At 44.0% G+C, this 20,719-nt stretch overlaps 1 protein-coding gene across 1 annotated transcript in view; it reads left to right on the top strand.

The window, feature by feature from the left end:
- Positions 1-20,719, top strand: part of LOC124721293 (ecdysone-induced protein 74EF-like) — a 99,223-nt gene that overhangs the window by 58,221 nt on the left and 20,283 nt on the right. Inside the window, exons 2-3 of the mRNA XM_047246201.1 lie at positions 6,907-7,062; positions 12,832-12,939. Coding sequence (XP_047102157.1) covers positions 6,907-7,062; positions 12,832-12,939 — 264 coding nt within the window. The remainder of the gene's footprint in view (positions 1-6,906; positions 7,063-12,831; positions 12,940-20,719) is intronic.

The raw sequence follows: 20,719 nt of genomic DNA, 5'->3' as shown, positions 1-20,719 counted from the left end.
CTCAAAAATTGTTCAAATGGCTCTGACCACTATGGAACTTAACATCTGGGGTCAGCAGTCCCCTATAACTTCGAACTACTTAAATCCAACTAACCTAAGGACATCACACACATCCATGCCCGAGGCAGGATTCGAACCTGCGACCGTAGCAATCGCGCGGTTCCAGACAGAAGCGCCTAGAACCGCTCGGCCACAGCGGCCGGCGACTTTTTGCTTCATCATAAGCATCTTGTTTCGTTACTAAGTGCCAAGTAACATGGAAAATTGTTTTTCTCGTGAAACAATTCTGACATTTTCATTATTATAATAATTTTCATCAGAACACGTTCATCTATTTGCGTTCTTACTTATGTGTAGCGTATGCTTTTTCTCTATAAAACGTAAATACGTTTTTGCTTTCAGATATTTTGTCTCACTTGTATGAGAACACTAGTAGGAAAAAATACCAAGGCACTGTGTAACTTTTTAGTGTGTCACGAAACAAAGCAAACAACACGATAAAGATTAAGAAGACACGAAAGAAAAGAATCCATTTCTATAATAGACATGAGCTCGGCCAGAATATGTTAACTTCTGATAGTAGCAGACGCTGTCATTATAAAAAATAATTCAAATGGCTCTAAGCACTATGGGACTTAACAGCTGAGGTCATCAGTCCCCTAGACTTAGAACTATTTAAACCTAACTAACCTAAGGACATTACACACATCCATGCCCGCGGCAGGATTCGAAGCTGCGACCGTAGCAGCTGCGCGGTTGCGGACTGAAGCGCCTAGAAACCGCTCGGTCACTGCGGCCGGCGCTGACATAATCGTCTGTTTCTACGAATGCGCTGTGGGCAGCATTCTGGGGAATTTGGAGGTCCACAATTGGCACATTCTGTAGATCATAGAAACATACTCGCGATGTGGTTGGTTGCTGATTTACACGAGTGACTTTCTTGTCTCAATCGACTACTCGTGGCAAGTGAGTCTACTACAGTGCCCCTGGCGTACTATTCCTGTACTGAAACGCCCTTGTCACGAGTGGTTCTCTTTGTTTAGACGTCGGCGCTAAAACTGCGTGTGTTCTGAGTCCTGTCTACTGTGAAAGTATCAGCAATGAGGAACTGACAATGATAGTAGAGTTTATTGATAACCAAAGCCAAATTCATAGTGAATGTTCTCGACAAAGATACATCCTTCATACTGCTGGAAACTGAATGAATAGGAAAATGTTTTTCAGTAAAATCATTGCCGCCATTTCAATATAAGTTTTTATTATTTATTACATTATCACTATTTGGGCTGTAGAGTTATTTTCAAGTACAAGGTGAAAGCTCCGTTGCTCGTTTCGCTGCTCTTGACACCGACTTGGTATTCGCACAAATATATTTAGGAATAACATCATTAGCCCTACACTTTTTGTTGAGTCTAATACATTCAGTCGATTTAACTAATTTTATCTTCGTCCGTTGGTATCGGAAAATGTATGACTCCTCAAACAGTTGATGATTTTTCCTTGATTGGGCAATACAGAAATAAATAAGTGATAAAAACTTGCCTTTTCTTTTTACAAGTATTTCTAAACCTTTTTTCAGACATTTGGTCCCACTTGTGAGAGAACACTTGTAAGAAAAATTTTTTTTTAGAGATTCCGCAATCCTGCAACGCATTATTGGAATATTATCGCCAAACAGACAAGCGTATGGCATTTCTTGGTCATTGTTTTGGATTTAGCAAAGCATAAAATTATTTCTGAAACACATAAAAGTAGCAACTTGAATGTATATAATTTGATACAAAATCACAACCACCCAGTAAGTAGATGGAATTCAGATGTTTTCACTGACGATAAAGGTACTAAACGGACATTATAATAGTGTTGGACCCTGATGATATTTTCCCCACTTCCCACGGTATTTGCTGCGACTTTAATCTTCTCGTTTTCCTTAGCATCTTCAAATATCCGTTAGTTATTTTTCATACTAGTTTCTCTATACAGAGAGTAAACAGGAAATTGTGTTTCTCCTCTACGAAGTTTACACGGCCACTGTGACTTGAGTGTAATCTTCTTTGGCAAGCGTTCTTAGAATTCTTGGCACGAACCATATGTCGAATTCTCCGTCGTGGATTACTGTTCAGCACTTACTCAGGTTAAGGACACTGCCCTCGGCACGTGGCCCTGTAACTTCAGTAGTTCCCTGTTATGCTTTGTGAGGATTAGTCTCCCGAATCTCCAGTTTACTCCAGTTCCATCCCGAACGTTAGGGGAGGAGTTTTGACAACTTTAGCTACCAACAGAATGCCGTCAAGTCAGAGATCATCAAATAACTTCGCTAGCACCCTTATATGAATCTCTGTCTGTTTAATCAGTTTAACTGTAGTAAACGCAACAAGAACGCAGTAGCTTGTTCATTGCGTCTCTAGGAATGAACGTCGCCTCATTATTTCACGTTATTTCGCACAGCTGTTCGAAATATTTGGTTTTCATAATTCTAGCGGTCCGCTATTCACGTCATATACACGGATTCAAGGTTACCTATATGGAAACCAAAGTGATCTATACAAAATCTTTTATAACTCATTTAACTATATCAGAGCAAATGTTCAAGAAGTCGACCAAAGTCGGCAATACAGCCACCGGACTGTCCACAACTTAGAATACCGAAAGACGATGGAACTGAAGAGACTCTGGAAAACAGCTGTGCAAAGTCAACAACTCGGCCATTGCGTACCTCGTTTCATCCACGCAGACAGAATGAAGTCGTCTTCCTCGCATAGGGCACAGCCCTATGACTCATACCTTCTTGCTCCGTCAGGAGAACCCCCCTGTGCGTGGGGCTTGTGGCGTACGGATCAGAGTGCGCGTCGCTTTAGTAGACTCCTTTTACATTCAGACAAGAGGGCAGCAGCTGGTTTCCCATCAGATTTGCGCTCTACTTTAACTGACAATAAAACCAATGTGGTGCGACTTTTGTTTTGCCAAATATCGGACCTATTCCCTAAAATTTTAGTGAGAAGTTTTGAATATCAGGATGGCTGGCTTATCCTCTTTTTTTGTGAGTTATCAGCTAGTCACATTTTCCTGTGTATTTTTTTTTTATATTCACTCTTGTATTGCGTTTAACTGAGGAGCAACTTGATTGAGAAGTAGTGGCTCCGGTCTCGTAAACTGACATACGGCCGGGAGAGCGGTGTGCTGACCGCATGCCCCTCCATATCCGCATCCAGTGACGCCTGTAGGCTGAGGATGACATGGCGGCAGGACGGTACCTTTTGGGCCTTTATGGGCTGTTCGGGCGGAGTATAGTTTTTTTGTTTTTGTTTTTTAGTTTTCTTGTATTGCGTTTTAATTACCAGTTTTAGAACATAGAGCCACTGACCAATTTTACTCTCTCTTAAAGGATGTGAGACAGTGTAATTGTGCAAGAGATCATAGGTGAGGTAGGGAAAGAGCGAATGTAATTGTCTGACTTAGTCTTACTTGTTTTATGACGTTTTAGACATTTTAATCACATTCGTTCCTACTAATCTTCGTAAGCGCTCTGATAATCTCGCCGTTCGGCACCCATCAACCACAAATACACACACACACACACACACACACACACACACACAAACACACACAAACGCACGCTCCCACGCGGTACGCGAACACTTACCGCATTTGCACACAGTGATACTCAATTGACATACTAGGCTGAGAATAGAAGAGGATTTCCCCTCCCCCCCCCCCCCTCTCAGTATTTCAGTATATATCACGAACGCTCATGAAAACGCGCTACTACGTTCGAGTTCGAACAAATAATCAGTCACTCAGGCATCTTGATCATTACAGTCGTAGGACGCGTCGATGGCGTGGCCGTTGGTTGGTATCATTGGCTTTGAGCGAGCCACCCCTTGTCCTGGACGATGAGAGACAGTTAAGGTGTGTGGTGGCAGGAAGCAGACAGTGATTTGTGTTATCGCGGCGGGCGCTAGATTTGTGGCGTGCTCAGGCTGTTAGCATAGTGCGGCTGGGGGTCGAGGTCCCGCGAGACTGTTCAGCCGGCGCCGCAGATAACGAGAGCTCGTTCACCTTCCCCAGATAAAGCCGACTGGCCTTCTGCCGTCATCACCGATACACCTTCTCATTTGAAAAAACCGCCCACTATCGCCGAAACGCGAGAGTTCTCGCCGCGTCTTTCCTCTGTCCACTGTGACTTTCTAGAACACGACGTCATTGCGGTATTTACGATCTTGCTATCGTACGCGAATGAGGAGAGGAGAGGGTGGCTGTGAGCAAGAAGAGGCAGAGAAAGCAAAGAATATAGCTGGTTGATGGAAAAGAGAACACCTGTTTCGGCGTAATACTGCTGTCTTCTACGAACTGCTAATGGAATGGCTTGACCTGTTTGCCGTTAAATTAAACTAAAGTAAACTCCACAGCGGTGGGAAGGAAGCTAAGTGTACCCTGCATCTTCGTTTCAGGAATAAGTTTGTTTCTATCTGAAAGAGTGTTCCTATTTTGTGCTCTTATATTTGCCATCTCCGCTCCTACACACCAAATGCGTAGATATCACAGAGGCAGCGCTCAATACTTTCGGTTCACCTGGACATTGTCGTGATATATCCTTTGTTATTACGTCCGTGTGGTTTTGGCTCCCTCTTTATGTGGGTCATATAATCTGAGCGGTGTAATCAGCTGCATCGTGAGTGGATGATTTCTTGTTTACTCGGACTGAAAAACTGTGTAGCGTCCTAAGACATTTTTCACATTGGTTTAGCATTGTAAGTCCTATTTCGCGGCGCGATTGTTCTTTGTATCAGCGAAAAATATTCAGTTTCTCCTACACGTATTCCGTGCCAAGAAATGAAAATCCTGCTTCTACTAAAACATCTGTAGAAGACCCACACCTCTCGCAAGCAAATTAATATTCTCTTCCCCATCGTCAGGAAGCGTGGACTGTTACTGCCACATTCCAGTAAACACGCATTTCGCATCCTATGCCAAAGGTATATCAATAGGCTCTCTTTCTCTCAAAGAAAACTCCTGCCACATATACACTGTCTGATCAATAGTATGTGGACACTGCTGTGTAGTGCGGAATTGGCCACAAGATCTCACGAGAGGCGGACCCGTCAGTATAAAAGGAGACGGCGTATTGTGTTGTCAGTAGAGTAGCAGTAACAGCGCAATGCGTGGGTCGGGAGAGCTGTTACTTCGAACTTGAACTGGTCATTCGGTGTCACCTGAGTAACAAAACCATCAAAGACATTTCAACCCTTCTAAAACTGCCCACGTCGACTGTTTATGGTTTCATGTAACGGCGGACAGCGACCGTCGAGCACTGTGGAGGTGGTAGTAAAAAAAATAAAAATAAAAAAAAACGGATGAGAGCAACGGAGTTCTTGAGTTTCAAAATGGTACCAGCAGTCCAGCTAGCACAATGACTGTGCGTCGGTCGCAGGTCGCAGGTTCGAATCCTGCCTCGGGCATGGATGTGTGTGATGTCCTTAGGTTAGTTAGGTTTAAGTAGTTCTAAGTTTAGGCGACTGATGACCTTAGCTGTTATGTCCCATAGTGCTTAGAGCTATTTGAATGACTGTGCGTGCGGAGTTAAAGGGGATGGGGGGATGGGGTACAATGGTCGAACTGCTGCGCATAAGCCACACATTTCTATAGTTAGTGCTAAACGACGCTTGAGGTGGTATAAACAGTGACACCACTCGACAGTGGATCATTGATTTTGAGTGGTGAATTGCGCTGTGCCAATGTGACGGAAAGGTTTGGTTTTGGCAGATGCCTGCAGAACATTACCTCCTGTCATGTGTAGTATCAATAGCGAAGTACGGAGGAGGTAGGTATGGGGGTATTTTTCGTGGGTAGAACGTGGATCCCTCATTGCACTCAAAAAAAAAAAAAAATGTGCGGAAGGATATGAAAACATTTTTTATACAGTGGTTAGCACACTGGACTCGCATTCGGAAGGACGACGGTTCAATCCCACGTCTGGCCATCCTGATTTAGGTTTTCCGTGATTTCCCTAAATCGCTCCAGGCAAATGCCGGGATGGTTCCTCTGAAAGAGCACGGCCAAATTCCTTCCCCGTCCTTCCCTAATCCGATGAGAGCGATGACCTTGCTGTTTGGTCTCTTCCCCCAAACTATCCAATATCTGCATCATCAAGCCGCATCTGCGAGGCAATGGTTTGTGGACGATAACACTCCTGAAATGGTCTGGCCTGCCCAGAGTTCCGACCTGATCACAATGGAATACATTCGGGATGAGTTAGAATGTCGACATCGCTCCCCCACCGTCCAACGATTCTGCCTTCTGCGGGTAAGGCTCATGAGGAAGAACGGTCTCCCTTTCCTCCACAGACATTCAGACGCCTCATTGAAAATGGCCCCGGCAGAGTTCAGGCCACCCTAAAAGCGAAGGGTGGACACGGAAAACCCGCTAATAGATGTCCGGATACTTTTGATCAGATAGTGTACTCCTGTTCGAGGCATCCTCCCCTGCAGGGGTTAGGCTGCCAGCTCCACACACTTACCCACCAACGCGTGCTGTCGCTTTCTATACGCGACACTTATACGCCCCAGCTGCTAACGTCCTACTCTCCAGTCCTACATATGCCTTTCGCTCCTAGCCCTCGACCACTCTCACCGGTACCAGCAGCAGAGCAATCCACTTCCAGCAGCTGCGCCATTCCAGGATACGAGGCCACACTTCTAACGTCAGTCAGAAATATTCACAGCCTCGTGACCTCTTAATTTAAGTTTTACTCTGTATTTCAATTTCCTTATATGTAATGTACTTACTGTGGAATGCTTTATGAAACAAAAACCGAGGAGCACCCGACTGCCTGCTGGCAGTGTTCCCCACCTCGCTAAGAGTAAAGACGACTGTGTCTGAGTGATTTTTGTTGTTGTGCTGTTGCAGTGGACACGGCGGAGCTGTGCCCCACGCAGTCGCCTCCGCCGGTGGTGGTGAAGCGCGAGCCGATCACGGAGCACAAGCCGGCGTTGTTGCACGGGCTGCTCAGCCAGCATCCGCACGCGCTTCTCACCCACAGGTCCACCTACACTGCATCCACAGGTACGCCCACACGTTTGTCTGAGAAAACCAGTTGCTTTTATTTTCACTTCATTCACTAACAGTGTTAGTGTTTATAATTGGAAGTGCGGCTACTCACAGACGTCAAGTGTAGGCTGTAATTATGGTATGGCAGCGAAACTTGGTAGATGCTCTAACGCTGGAACAAAATAGTTCCAATTTTGGCCACCAGATGCAAATCTGGCTCTTTATATGCAAGAAAGACGTATAGAAATGTTTGCATATTTAATGGTTTAGAAACGGGACGTGGGCAGAAAAGACCGAACAAGTGATAAAGGCACGTACAAGTGTAGGTTGTGACACATGGACGATAATTACGGAAATTTGGGTCTGGCCGAAGCGGTTAAGGTACCGCTCAAGTAAAATGGGAAATCCGGGTTCGAATCCCAGTCCGGCAAAAATTTTCAGTATCGTCATTCCAATGTACAGCCGAAGGTGGTTCATATTCGCAACTGCGAATACATTTTCTGAGTTCTTTACCGCTGGTCACACATTTGTAATCTGTCAGGAAGTTTCACATGTTCAAATGTGTGTGAAGTCGTATGGGACCAAACTGCTAGTCTTACACACTACTTAAACTAAGTTAAACTAACTTATGCTAAGAACAACACATACACCCATGCCCGAGGGAGGACACGAACCTCGGGCAGGAGGCGCCGCGCAGTCCGTGACATGGCGCCTCAAACCGATCGGCCACTCCGCGCGGCTCAGGAAGTTTCAAAACAGCGCACACTCCACTGCAAAGTGAAAGATTCATTGCAGCACAAATACACAGTCGACACACGACACCGAATAAAACAGAAGGTTCAGCTCTCGTTACCTCAGTCTATGTTACAAACACACATGACAATCGCTCATAATGTCCGGAGAAAAAATAATGCGTATCTGAGATCGCACATAACTACATTACAGAATATGCAAAAAGACATTTATAGATAGAAATCGACGGTATCGCCAAGCAGTGGCAATGTACCATTTTGCATCTCATAGCAGCTACTTGAAGTAGTGATCACCTGTGTTACGTCACGCAGAACTACAGAAATGTTGCCACCCTTTCAAATCCACCGGTCTGTTCTAATCTCATCCCTAAATGGCCACAATCCTCGTAAGTAATTCCGTGTCCGTACCCACTACGCTGTCGTAGAACATGTGTCCTTGTATACCCCCAAGAGGGGGAGTAATGGGAAGTTGTGAACGGAGGCATCTGGCAGACTAGAGAATAAGGCGTCTTCTTCCAGTCCTATGTCCCGCAAACAAAGCACCGGTAAGTTTCCGGATCTCCGCACCGAAATGAGGTGAGGTGCAGGTTTCCAGTAACGGCGTCTTCTCACTGCCAAGTGAACAAGGAAGACAGAAGACTTTACCCGATGATTAATGCACTTAATTGCCACTTGTAAATGAATGAAATGAAAATAAATGCAAGAGTACGGCGAACAGCCGACAATGTAGTCATTATTACCTTAATTTAGTTTCTTAACGCTCTTTTCTTGTTTCTAAATATATAATAGGGAATTTCCAATGTTTGTGAATTTTTCCATATTTTAGTTGGTATAGCTTTACCTAAGAATATCGGTAGCACCTGTTCTGAAAAAATTACATTGAAAGTTTACTGTGCGTGACAGTAAAAGAAAATGACGAAAGAAACTAGAGTTTCTGCTATTTCCATTTACTTGGTTGTTTGGTGTAAATTTGAGTTCCTCTTTAGTGCCAACACTGGAAGATCGTTCCACGCATACTTAAAAAAAATGGGGGGGGGGGTAACCTTTCGAAAAAAATACGAATTTGGCGAGGCTGTGGGATGTTACTTTGAGCTTAAATAATCACGGCGGGAACAAGAGTTCAAGGAAATTAAAATACTTGACTGCTATGCATCTACCTGCCAATGTATTTGTGAAGCGTGAGCCTCAATGAGACATCAGTTTCTTTATTTTTGTGTTCACATCGACTTCACAGTGTCTGATTCTCATTAACTTCCATACTGTTGCTCATAGTGAACCACAGTTTCAGCTCTACAGAATATATAACATGTATGTGTATTAATAAATACATTACCGTTATGCCTTCCATCGGCACTGTTGTAGTTCAGGGCGCTTGTCGAGAAAGATATTTCTACAATGATATTTCTACAAGGAACTTATTCATATACCAGGCATGCTCGCCTCACACATTTTTCGCCTCATAAATGCGGCTGTCACAGTTGCGGCACATTACATAATGGCGAGCAACTGAATTACTCTTGCCACCGAAAACAGAGAGCAGGATTTCGAAACGAGCGAGGACGCGATATCTCGTGTTGCCTCATTCCATTCAGGGGTTGTGAGAATTGACGGGGGTTCCCCCACTGTTCGCTACGCAGGAGTGCGCGGAAACTACAAACAGAAAGCTTTAGGTTTCCTTACTTTCTGCTCCTAGACACTGCCGAGTCAGTATGATCCTTGCATTTGGAAGAATTCTGGTTTTCCTCTTAATCGGTAAAAAAGAAACTGAACCTACAGAATGAGACGTGTCCTTTCATGTCATTTCACCTACATCTTCTGCAATTATTTCCTTGGGCGCATGAATCATACAGATCTCTTCATCTAACATGGATGTTACTTTTCATAGTTGCCTGACTGCCCGTGAAAGTCAAGGGAAAGGCTATTTTGGGTTAGTGTGGTAAGAGAGGCTATCCATTTGGCGGCTTCCTTGCAGGGCACGCTTGGTGTAACAAGAGAGATAATTACTGTGACGTATTCGATACTCGGTGGTGCTGACTGGAAGTACTCGTAGACGGGGTGAAGTTTCCGGAATTGCGCCATCGGTTACCGATTAGTCTCAGTGTGTGACGAGGGACACGTCAGCGTCTTCCTGATGAGAGGCATTAAGCGCGCACAACACGCTCAGACGCGTTTCACGCTTCACTGCCGTTCATCCCAGGGTTCACCGTCGGAACACGGCGATAAATATTTCTGTTTATGGTTGCTCGTTAATCAGCAGATATGCTCTTCACATCCCTTAGAAGTTTTAGCCTCTTCTTTGAAATGTGACGAACATGGGAGCTCGGTTCGACGCGCTAATGCGTCCGATTTGTTCGTACTGCGATGATAACAAGGAGAAAGTCAAGTTTAGAGGACGTCCTACAGAATGCCGATCAAACACGTTGGAGCTGTAATTATGAACATACACAGGTATTCGAAAGGAATGAGGGTGACACTCTCTTCAGATTTTCAGTGATTTCGACATATCATTCCATGTGAATGTCGGCACTGTTGCTTCAAGAGCCCCAAGGTTGGCTCCATCCTTCCTCGTTCTACAACGGAATCTGTGTTCTGTTTGTAACGTCCTTAATATCAGCAGTACGTCAACCTTAATACAGAAATTTGCTAGTACAGTATAAACGAATATCTTTCGAACATCCAGGAATGGAATGAAGGAATAAAAAACAACTTGACGCTAACATTCCCAAAATTCCTTAGTATAAACAGTAAGAAAGTATCTATAATAACGCCGATGTTGACGACATGTCAGATATTACCAGCCTCTGGTTTTGTCATGTAAATTGGTGTTCCTCAGTAGTAACAACAGTGAACGATTGTTACTTATCTGCCTTTTTTAAAAAAAAAAAAGAATGGTTGAAGAGGGTAACTTTATGGACAAAATCCTTGATTGTGGCGAGGCCATAGAATAGTGCTACATGTTCGACCTCGAATAGTCTCCCGTGGGGTCAGCCACGATTTATAATTTCAATATGTAACTACTGCGCTAAACCTGACTTCACTATCACAGCATAGAGCTGTTAGCCGCAATTTAAAGAGCGCGCGTGCGGACATGGACATCGCTGATCGGGAGGGGGGGGGGGGGGGGGGTGACAGCGATCTACACAATATGACTGGAACCTGCGACTTCCTGTTTGTGCTCGAGCCTCAGCCAGGTGTGCCATATATTTGCAGTGCAGCCTAACGCAACCCCTACGCAAGGTCCAGAGCAGCTGCAGTTTCCGGACAACATCTGCCCATGTGGCTGAACCCTTTACGTGCGCTGAGGAAAAATACCCCCACCACTGCTTTCTGTCAGGGGTTAACGCCCTTTCGCGAACGTGTCCCTGTTCAAATGCGTCCTAATTCAGATGGAATACGCGAAATATCTGCCGAGCTAAGCGCTTCAAACAGGTCCCTTCTTTCCCGTAATTTAGGAGCATGAGGAGATCTGTGATAAAAGAAATAGAAACATGTTTCGAGGTTAGAACTCATCATAAGGCTCCAACGACAGTACAACAAACATTTCACACAAGAGCACATAGATGTTACAATATTTTTTGTAGAGTCTTGGATAATCTAGCAAGTTACGAAATGTATTGTATGTTGATCTGCTGTTCACATGAAAATTTTTAAATAATCACTCACGTTGTTCTTGTGACGTGGCTGTCTTCTAATGATGTGATCAGGTACCTCCATTTCTGTGGCTCTTTTGAACTTGTTAGCCATTGCTCTCAAACTTCTAGAGGTAACTTGAAACACGATATCATAGACAACTTAACAGTGCAGAAAAACAAGATGGTGGTAAAAACAAAGCTTCTTTCGGTGACTGATGTTGTTCGGTGAAATACAGGGTGATCAGAAACAGTCTGAGCAGCTTGTAAAGGTGTTGCAGGGAAGGTTATGCCGAGAACTAATTGTTTAAAAGATCGATTGGATGCGCCGTTTGCGAGTTAATTGGCATTGAACTGAGCCAATCAGGCCGTTGCGCACCCAAATTCAAGTAGCCCACCAGATACAATTAGTGTTAGTTGTTCTCATAGCGTAGACGATAGCGCACGAGACTGCTCCGCCTTTCGATCGTGTTCGATCCTTACTAGCGTACCATGTCCAATTTTTGTATCGCTCTCTTGTTCGATTTTACGGTACCAAATGAAGAACATGTTTGGTGACACCGTCTCCGGCGGGCTGCTTGAATTTGCGTGCGCAACTGCCTGATTGGCAAACTGCAATGGCAATTAAACCGAAAGGTGCACAATGTATTGAGTTACTTCTTAACAATTATTTCTCCGCACAGCCTATCGTGTAACCCCCTTATATCCAGACTGTTTCTGATCACCGTGTGTAATACAAACTCAGTGATGTGACAATTTTACATAAAAACGACTGTATTCAATTTTATTTTAAACACTTACAAATATGTTGTGGGAATCTACATTCATATACAACCTTAATTTTTATGTATTTTGTATTCTAATAATATTGAATTGAAGTTGGTGAAGAAATCTGAATTCCTAAACTTTGTCATTTCGTTTAGGATTTCGTTTCTTCACATTTGGCCATGGATGAAAATTTCGAAACATGTTGCTAATTAAATAATTTAGTCAATAAATTTTTTGACTGGTAGCGGTATTTGTAAAACCTTTTCAAATTTTTGGAACAGTCACGGTCGATTAACAATCTTGTTGTTTCACACCTATCACAAGCCTTAACCACTAATCCATTTTAGTATGACCGAGAAAAATATTCTGGAAACAGGAAGCGGGTCTGGTGTCTGATTCCGTTGTAGAATGCCAAGCTTCCCATAAAATGTAATATAGTCTTTTAATTTACACCATAGACAGTGGTACCAAGTAAAACAAAAGGGAACTCCCGGCAAAACTTTTGACATACAGTAAAAACATTGTGGACTCATATCGAAACGGAGCACCCGATTGCGACACGAAGTGTTTACGTACAGCTTTTTTCTTCTTGTGTTCTCTTAGCGCTACAGTGTACGGCGTTTTTTTGTTGACAGGATCACTGCCACCGAGTCCAGCGGACTCCGGCGTCTCCGACGTTGACAGCAGCAGCAGCGGACACGCGTCCAATGACGAGCTCAAGGCGCGGCTGCAACCCACCCCAGGTAACGCCAATCCATTACTCTTCTCTAACAATAACCCGCGCTGAAGATGTGTAAGCTAACCCTACATTTAGATCAGAAAGTTTGTAATTAGTCTACTTTAACGCCACAGCAGAATAGTAGCTCGTGAAGATGGAAATTGACGTTTAAATTTCTGCAGAGGACGATTAACCATAGGCTAAAGAGAGTTTTTTACCTTGAGTCATTCCGAATTATCCGTTTTGCCCGTGTAAATTTCTACGAGATCGTAGTTTCTCACGACATTCTTGTATAAAACATCCTTTGTTTACTCGTCGCGTCGAATCTGTGTAAAATCTCGAGAATTCGACGAAATCCTCCATCGTCTTCGCCAGAAACAGCTGACTGTCGTTGGTGTTGTTGTGGTGACGTTTATAGCACACAGGTGACTTCTCATTGGTCGGCGTACGTCATCATTACGTTCATGTTGCCATTGACCGAGGCCTACGAGAAAGATTGGCCGCGGCGAGTACGTCACGAAGTTAAGCCTGCGCTCGCTCGCTCAACTCAGCAAACTACGGTTCTGAACCTGTAAACTCGTTACTAGGTGTGTACGTACAAACGAGAATTAGATCTTCTAACGGAACCCGCTATTATAGAGTCTTACTGTTATTAGTCCTACAATGATCGTAAGTCCATAGGCCTACTTATAACTTTTTACGGCTGTACTGGGGTACAATAAAATTAATATTATGCCAAAATGATTATCAGTTGCATAAGGTACCACTTCCTGTACGAAATGAGGACTGTTAAGCAGAAGAGACTAAATGCTATAAACAAGCCGTTATACCATTTATACGAGGGTAATCCCAAAAGTAAGGTCTCCTATTTTTTTGTAAGTACATAGATCTGTTTATTTCTACAATGGTTTACATCAGTTTACAGTTTGAACATTTAGCTATTTTTCGGCATAATCACCATTTCTGTCGATGCATTTTTGTAGACGCTGTGGCAGTTTTAGTATGCCTATGTCATACCAGCTCGCCGCCATGCTGTTCAGAAAGTTATGAACCTCTTCTTTCACCTCCTCGTCGGAGCTGAATCGCTTTCCTGCCAAATGTTCTTTCAACATCGCGAACATGTGATAGTCACTGGGCGCCAAGTAAGGGCTATAGAGTGGCTAGATGATTATGTTCCACTGAAACTGTTGCAGGAGAGCAAAGGTTTGCCGAGCGATGTGTGGGCGAGCGTTTTCATGGAGAATGTGTACGCCTTGCTCAGCATTCCCCTTCTCCGGTTCTGAATTGCCCATTTGAATTTATTCAGAGTCTGACAGTACCTGTCAGCGTTAATTGTGGTCCCAGCGATTCAGCTCCGACGACGAGGTGAAAGAAGAGGTTCATAACTTTCTGAACAGCATGGCGGCGAGCTGGTACGACATGGACATACAAAAACTGCCACAGCGTCTACAAAAATGCATCGATAGAAATGGTGATTATGTCGAAAAATAGCTAAACGTTCAAGGTGTAAACTGATGTAAACCATTGTAGAAATAAACAGATCTATGTACTTATAAAGAAATAGGAGACCTTACTTTTGGGATTACCCTCGTATCGAGTACTGATCTTAAATTACATTTTGTTGTAGTACTGTTAATCAGTAATAGTTCATAATAGCAGATTCCAATAGAAGATGCAATTCTCGTTTGAAGATAAACGCCCAATTGCGAGTTAACATGTTTAGAAACGCATTTTGTCTGCTGAGCTGAGCGAGCGAGCTCAGGCCTACCTACGTGACATACCGCCGCGGCCTGTTTCTCGTGGGTCTCGGCCGTAAGATTGTGTCCGTGTCTGCACTGGCGGTGCCAGTGCCTTCGTAGGAACGTAAACAATTCGGAAAATTTCCCTGTCTCTTTTTCAGCGTCTAGAGCTCGCTTCCATGCATTCGAAGATCATAGCAGCTCTCCTGGTTTGAATTGTTCTCGCACTTCGTAATTTCTACTGCTTCTTTAGTAACAGCGCTCCAGTACGAAGAAGCGTAGAACAAGGTTTCAGTTTCTGCTGCATATTCCACCGTCAGTGATCGTCAGAGTAAGCAGCTTATCAGGCAGATGACACCATCGCATTTATTTGTCTCTTGTATGATATCTGATAGAACGTATTTCTGCGTATATTCGCATGCATTAATTTTGCTTCCGAGGTATGGTTTAAAACGACAGTAGCTCAAAATGACGAAAATTCTATCGGTGAATCTCGAAAGATGTCAGAGACTCGTCTTTCTTCACTGTTATGCATTAAAAGAAAGGATACATCTGCATCTATCTATACCCATATTCCACAATCTACTTTACGGTGTGTGGCGGAGGGTTCTTTGTGCACCACTTTCACTTGCCCCTTTCCCAGTTTTAGTCACGGATGGTTCGCAGGTAAGCCTCCTTGTGGGATCGAATCTCTCTAATTTGATCTTCATGGTCTTTCCTCACACATACGCGGGGGGAATCGATATACTGGTTGTCTGTTCTAGGAACGTACACTCTCGGAATTTTAGACTAAATCGTGATGCAGAACGCCTCTCTTTCAGCGCCTGCCACTTTCGCGTGTAACCTGTAACGACACGTGCTGTACTTCTTCGGATGTTCTCTGTTTCCTCTATCAATACTATCTGGTGCGGTTCCCAGACTGTCGAGCAACAATCAAGTAATGATCAGATTTGCAGTGATCAACTCGGGATGTGATTTTACTAGCTCTCCTTTTCGAAGTGGTATACCCCTGCCTTTTTAGTCCTGAGAACCGGCCACGCATGCGAGATACAGTGGAACCTACAGTTTTATACAGTTCGGCAGCTAATCACAGAGAAATGGAAACCAATGACAGTGTGATTCGTTTCATCTTAAAGACAGCTACTTTTCGTATACGTTGCGAAAAACCTTCGGCAGTAATTATGGTGTAGGCTTTTTAATGACAAACGAAAGTGAAAAAGACGCAGTACCGAGGGAGCCGCATTTCCTCACAGCTGGCAGTACACAACGCCTTCTGCCAAGGATTGCGCGAGAATTTCTAAAAACATAAACGCGTGGCTCCGTCAGTGCTAGCATTGCGCCCGCCGCGGTCGATGCTCCTCTACAATTTTACTGCAGTTCCTCGCCAAATTTAAGCTCGCGCGGCAGCGATGGCCGAGCAGTCACAAAGGGCTGTTCAACGGTCCAACTGGAATGCATCCCGCACTTTGTGCGCCTCTGACTGCTCACCGAGGAATTACGTGTCATGTGGTATGCCTGGTGTAGCATCTTTGAGTAAATTTTTGTGGGGATTGGATGTGCAACGTAGGTGCCAATGAAACACACGTATTAGTCTGCAAAAAGCGTCCATGGTTACACTTGAGAAGACTGCATATGAGATACAGGTCATCTTCTACTTTACCATAGGTTCATCACTCAATAAGACAGAATAGAAACCACAATCTGAAGGTCGGGAATCTGGGTAGGTATGAAAATGATGACGATTCTCTCCGTAATCCAGATGTAACTAACTACATTCAGGCCAAGGGTAACGGCCTTTGTGCTATTTAGCACTTCGATCCCATTTTTGAGGTTCTGTTTCTCTCACTACCACAGAATCTAAATAATAGTCACAAATTGCTGCTTACAATGTCTGCATCTTTACACTACAATGTCGTTTACGCATGCATGCATGCATGCATGTCTGTAGGAATAGACGCTGTTCTTGACGATTACAGCTGCTGTAAATGGATTCGTAATTTGCAAATACGTATTGACATCACCTGTTTGCGACGCATGAAAATTCCTGGCGGTTCGGGACAAATGGTTCAAATGGATCTGAGCACTATGGGACTTAACTGCTGTGGTCATCAGTTCCCTAGAACTACTTAAACCTAACTAACCTAAGGACATCAAACACATCCATGCCCGAGGCAGGATTCGAACCTGCGACCGTAACGGTCGCGCGGTATTGACTGTAGCGCCTAGAACCGTTCGGCCACTGCGGCCGGCCGTTCGCGACACGAACCCGGGTTTCCCACTTATCGCGAGCGGCGGTCGCCTTAACCACTTCTGCTATCCGGCCAGGCCTCCACGGCCGTCGCAAATCGCCATATGTCACGTTGCCCACGACCCTTATGCTTGCACATTTCGTGATTCCCGTCCTTCATCTTCTAAAATAGCTCTGAAGTATTATGTCAATAAAAGACGATGACAATACGTGTCCAATTTTTTGTCTATTTACACATTCATTCATTGCTGACAAGGGAACCTCCCCATCGCACCCCCCTCAGATTTAGTTATAAGTTAGCACAGTGGATAGGCCTTGAAAAACTGAACACAGATCAATCGAGAAAACAGGAAGAAGTTGTGTGGAACTATGAAAAAATAAGCAAAATATACAAATCGAGTAGTCGATGTGCAAGATATGCAACATCAACGATAAATTGAACTCAGGAGCGCCGTGGTCCCGTGGTTAGCGTGAGCAGCTGCAGAACGAGAGGTCCTAGGTTCACGTCTCCCTTCGAGCGAAAAGTTTAATTTTTTATTTTCAGACAATTATCAACGTTCAGGCACTCACACATAATCAACTTCGCTCTCCAAAATTCCAGGACATGTTCAGATTTGCTTGGACATAGGCAGGATTTGACGGTCTACACACGGAAAAATTTGAAACATATGTTTTGACAGAGCACAGGGAAATGTGAGCGACTGCGAAACTGTTGGATTCATTTGTTGCAGTTTATGTGACAAACTCTTATGTTTTCATCACTTTTTTGCGAGTAATTATCACATCCACAAGAAAACCTAAATCGGGCAACGTAGAAGAATGTTTTTACCCATTCGCCAAGTGTACAAGTTAGGTGGGTCGACAACATATTCCTGTCATGTGACGCCCATGCCGTCACCAGTGTCGTATAGAATATATCAGACGTGTTTTCCTGTGGAGGAATCGGTTGACCTATGACCTTGCGAGCAAATGTTTTCGTTTTCCATTGGAGAGGCACGTCCTTTCGTCTACTAATCGCACGGTTTTGCGGTGCGGTCGCAAAACACAGACACTAAACTTATTACAGTGAACGAATGGACAGATCATAACTTTGCCAAAATAAATAAAAACTTTTCGCTGCAGGGGAGACTTGAACCAAGGACCTCTCGTTCCGCAGTTGCTCACGCTAACCACGGGACCACGGCGCTCCTGAGCTGAGATTATCCTTGATGTTGCCTATCTTCGCATGAATTACTCAGCTTGTATATTTTGCTTATTTTTTCATAGTTCCACACAACTTCTTCCTGTTTTCTCGATTGATCTGTGTTCAGTTTTTCAAGGCCTATCCACTGTGCCAACTTATAACTAAATCTGAGGGGGGTGCGATGGGGAGGTTCCCTAGTGAGAGCCCGCGACTATCAGTACAATGGTTTAATTTTTAACAAGAAAATTTTTCCATTTTCGGAGTTACGAGCTCTTTTTTTTCAGTAGAAGTGATGTGTTACACAATGGCGAAGATGAACTTGTGCTCAAAGCTCTTAAGGTATGCATTTTAGAGCCCATGTTTACTAGACCCTTTTTCTTGTTTTTGTCCATACTACCACCTCTGAAAGTTGCCAGGTCTACAGTCTTAACAATGACAGCACCAGTACATGTAGTCCACTGCCAGAGGTATCAGAACGACTTTCGATTTTAAGTGTTGACTGGGTCGTTTACGGCTCAGGGTCCCTTACCTCAGATTGATAAATTTATCCTTCTCTACCATCCCTGAAAGTTTTTAACATCATCACGGAATCACCCTGTGTGTCTCGCGAAATGACCATAACGAGAAATTATAACTTATCCATAGCTGACAGTCGGTCTTCCCATTCTTCATTCGCTTGTGTAAGAAGGACGAGAGGAAATTGTAGTAGTTCGAGAACTAACCACCAACACACACCTGAAGGGGGCTTGCGATCTACACTTGTAGGTACTGCCAAAATAAAATCTCGAGAAAACAGGTCGCAACGTAAGCGTAGATGAAAGCAGAGACCAGGTCGCGATATCCTTGCCGGTAATATCCTGTTTCCAGTATGCCACAAAAAACAACGCGACTTAATCCTGCAAGTAGAGTCGAAGAGTCGTAATGTCAAACGCTTTAAGTGTCAACTGTCACATTTGCCAGGACGATAAAAAATGTATCTCTTTTAGTACATGTTGTTGTTGTTGTTGTGGTCTTCAGTCCTGAGACTGGTTTGATGCAGCTCTCCATGCTACTCTATCCTGTGCAAGCTTCTTCATCTCCCAGTACCTACTGCAGCCTACATCCTTCTGAATCTGCTTAGTGTGTTAATCTTTTGGTCTCCCTGTACAATTTTTACCCTCCACACTGCCCTCCAATACTAAATTGGTGATCCCTTGATGCCTTAGAACATGTCCTACCAACCGATCACTTTTTCTAGTCAAGTTGTGCCACAAGTTCCTCTTTTCCCCAATTCTATTCAATACCTCCTCATTAGTTATGTGATCTACCCATCTAATCTTCAGCATTCTTCTGTAGCACCACATTTCGAAAGCTTCTATTCTCTTCTTGTCTAAACTATTTATCGTCCACGTTTCACTTCCATACATGGCTACACTCCATACAAATACTTTCAGAAACGACTTCCTGACATTTAAATCTATACTCGATGTTAACAAATTTTTCTTCTTCAGAAACGCTTTCCTTGCCATTGCCAGTCTACATTTTATATCCTCTCTACTTCGACCATCATCAGTTATTTTGCTCCCCAAATAGCAAAACTCCTTCACTGCTTTAAGTGTCTCATTTCCTAATCTAATTCCCTCAGCATCATCCGACTTAATTCGACTACATTCCATTATCCTCGTTTTGCTTTTGTTGATGTTCATCTTATACCCTCCTTTCAAGACACTGTCCATTCCGTTCAACTGCTCTTCAAGGTCCTTTGCTGTCTCTGACAGAATTACAGTGTCATCGGCAAACCTCAAAGTTTTTATTTCTTCTCCATGGACTTTAATACCTACTCCGAACTTTTCTTTTGTGTCCCTTACTGCTTGCTCAGTATACAGATTGAATAACATCGGGGATGGGCTACAACCCTGTCTCACTCCCTTCCCAGCCACTGCTTCCCTTTCATACCCCTCGACTCTTATAATTGCCATCTGGTTTCTGTACATAACTTATTTGTATCCAAAAAATGGAGCAGATGTATCACAGAGTTATGGTGCTCACCTCATCACTGAAAAAAATGAGACACATGAGAAAATAGGTAGTCTATTAAGAACGTTCTAGGTGCCGTTTCAAGACCCGATCGGAAGCGGAGTAAGACGGGGAGAAGTGCGTGAGGAGCCGTCGTCGCCATCGGCCGGTGTCACCTGTTGAGCGCGCCGTGTTTGTTCTTGGTGGCGGCGGCGAGCAGCGGCTGCGGCAGTCGACAGCCCCTGCCCCACATAGCTCTCTCGCCACCCGCGCTTCCGGAAACAAGCCGACCCCTCTTCCTTCATCTCTCCCGTACTCCTTGCGCGCGTGAAACGTACCTGGCGAAACACAGACAAACTGTCATTACTCCTGCGTAAGAGCGCCGAAACCAGAAATGCTTTTGAGGCCCCTGTAAACGATCAAACTTGTTTGTCAAATTCGCTGTTTCCTATCCACGAGTTTGTCAAACAAGCACGCAGACGAACCAGCAAAGTTTGTCAAATTTAATCTATGTTTTGAAGCCGCTACCGCGAAGTATTTTGACGCTAGTGGAAAAGGCTACCAACGCATACAAAATATTTCTTGCATTGACATTAGCGCTGCGTATACAGAAGAAAGAGGAAGCAAGATACTTGTCCTG

This window comes from Schistocerca piceifrons, chromosome X (assembly GCF_021461385.2).
Source record: "Schistocerca piceifrons isolate TAMUIC-IGC-003096 chromosome X, iqSchPice1.1, whole genome shotgun sequence".
Taxonomy (NCBI): Eukaryota; Metazoa; Arthropoda; class Insecta; order Orthoptera; family Acrididae; genus Schistocerca; species Schistocerca piceifrons.
Note: the sequence above shows the minus strand (reverse complement) of the source record. Positions and strands in the feature narration are given on the sequence as shown.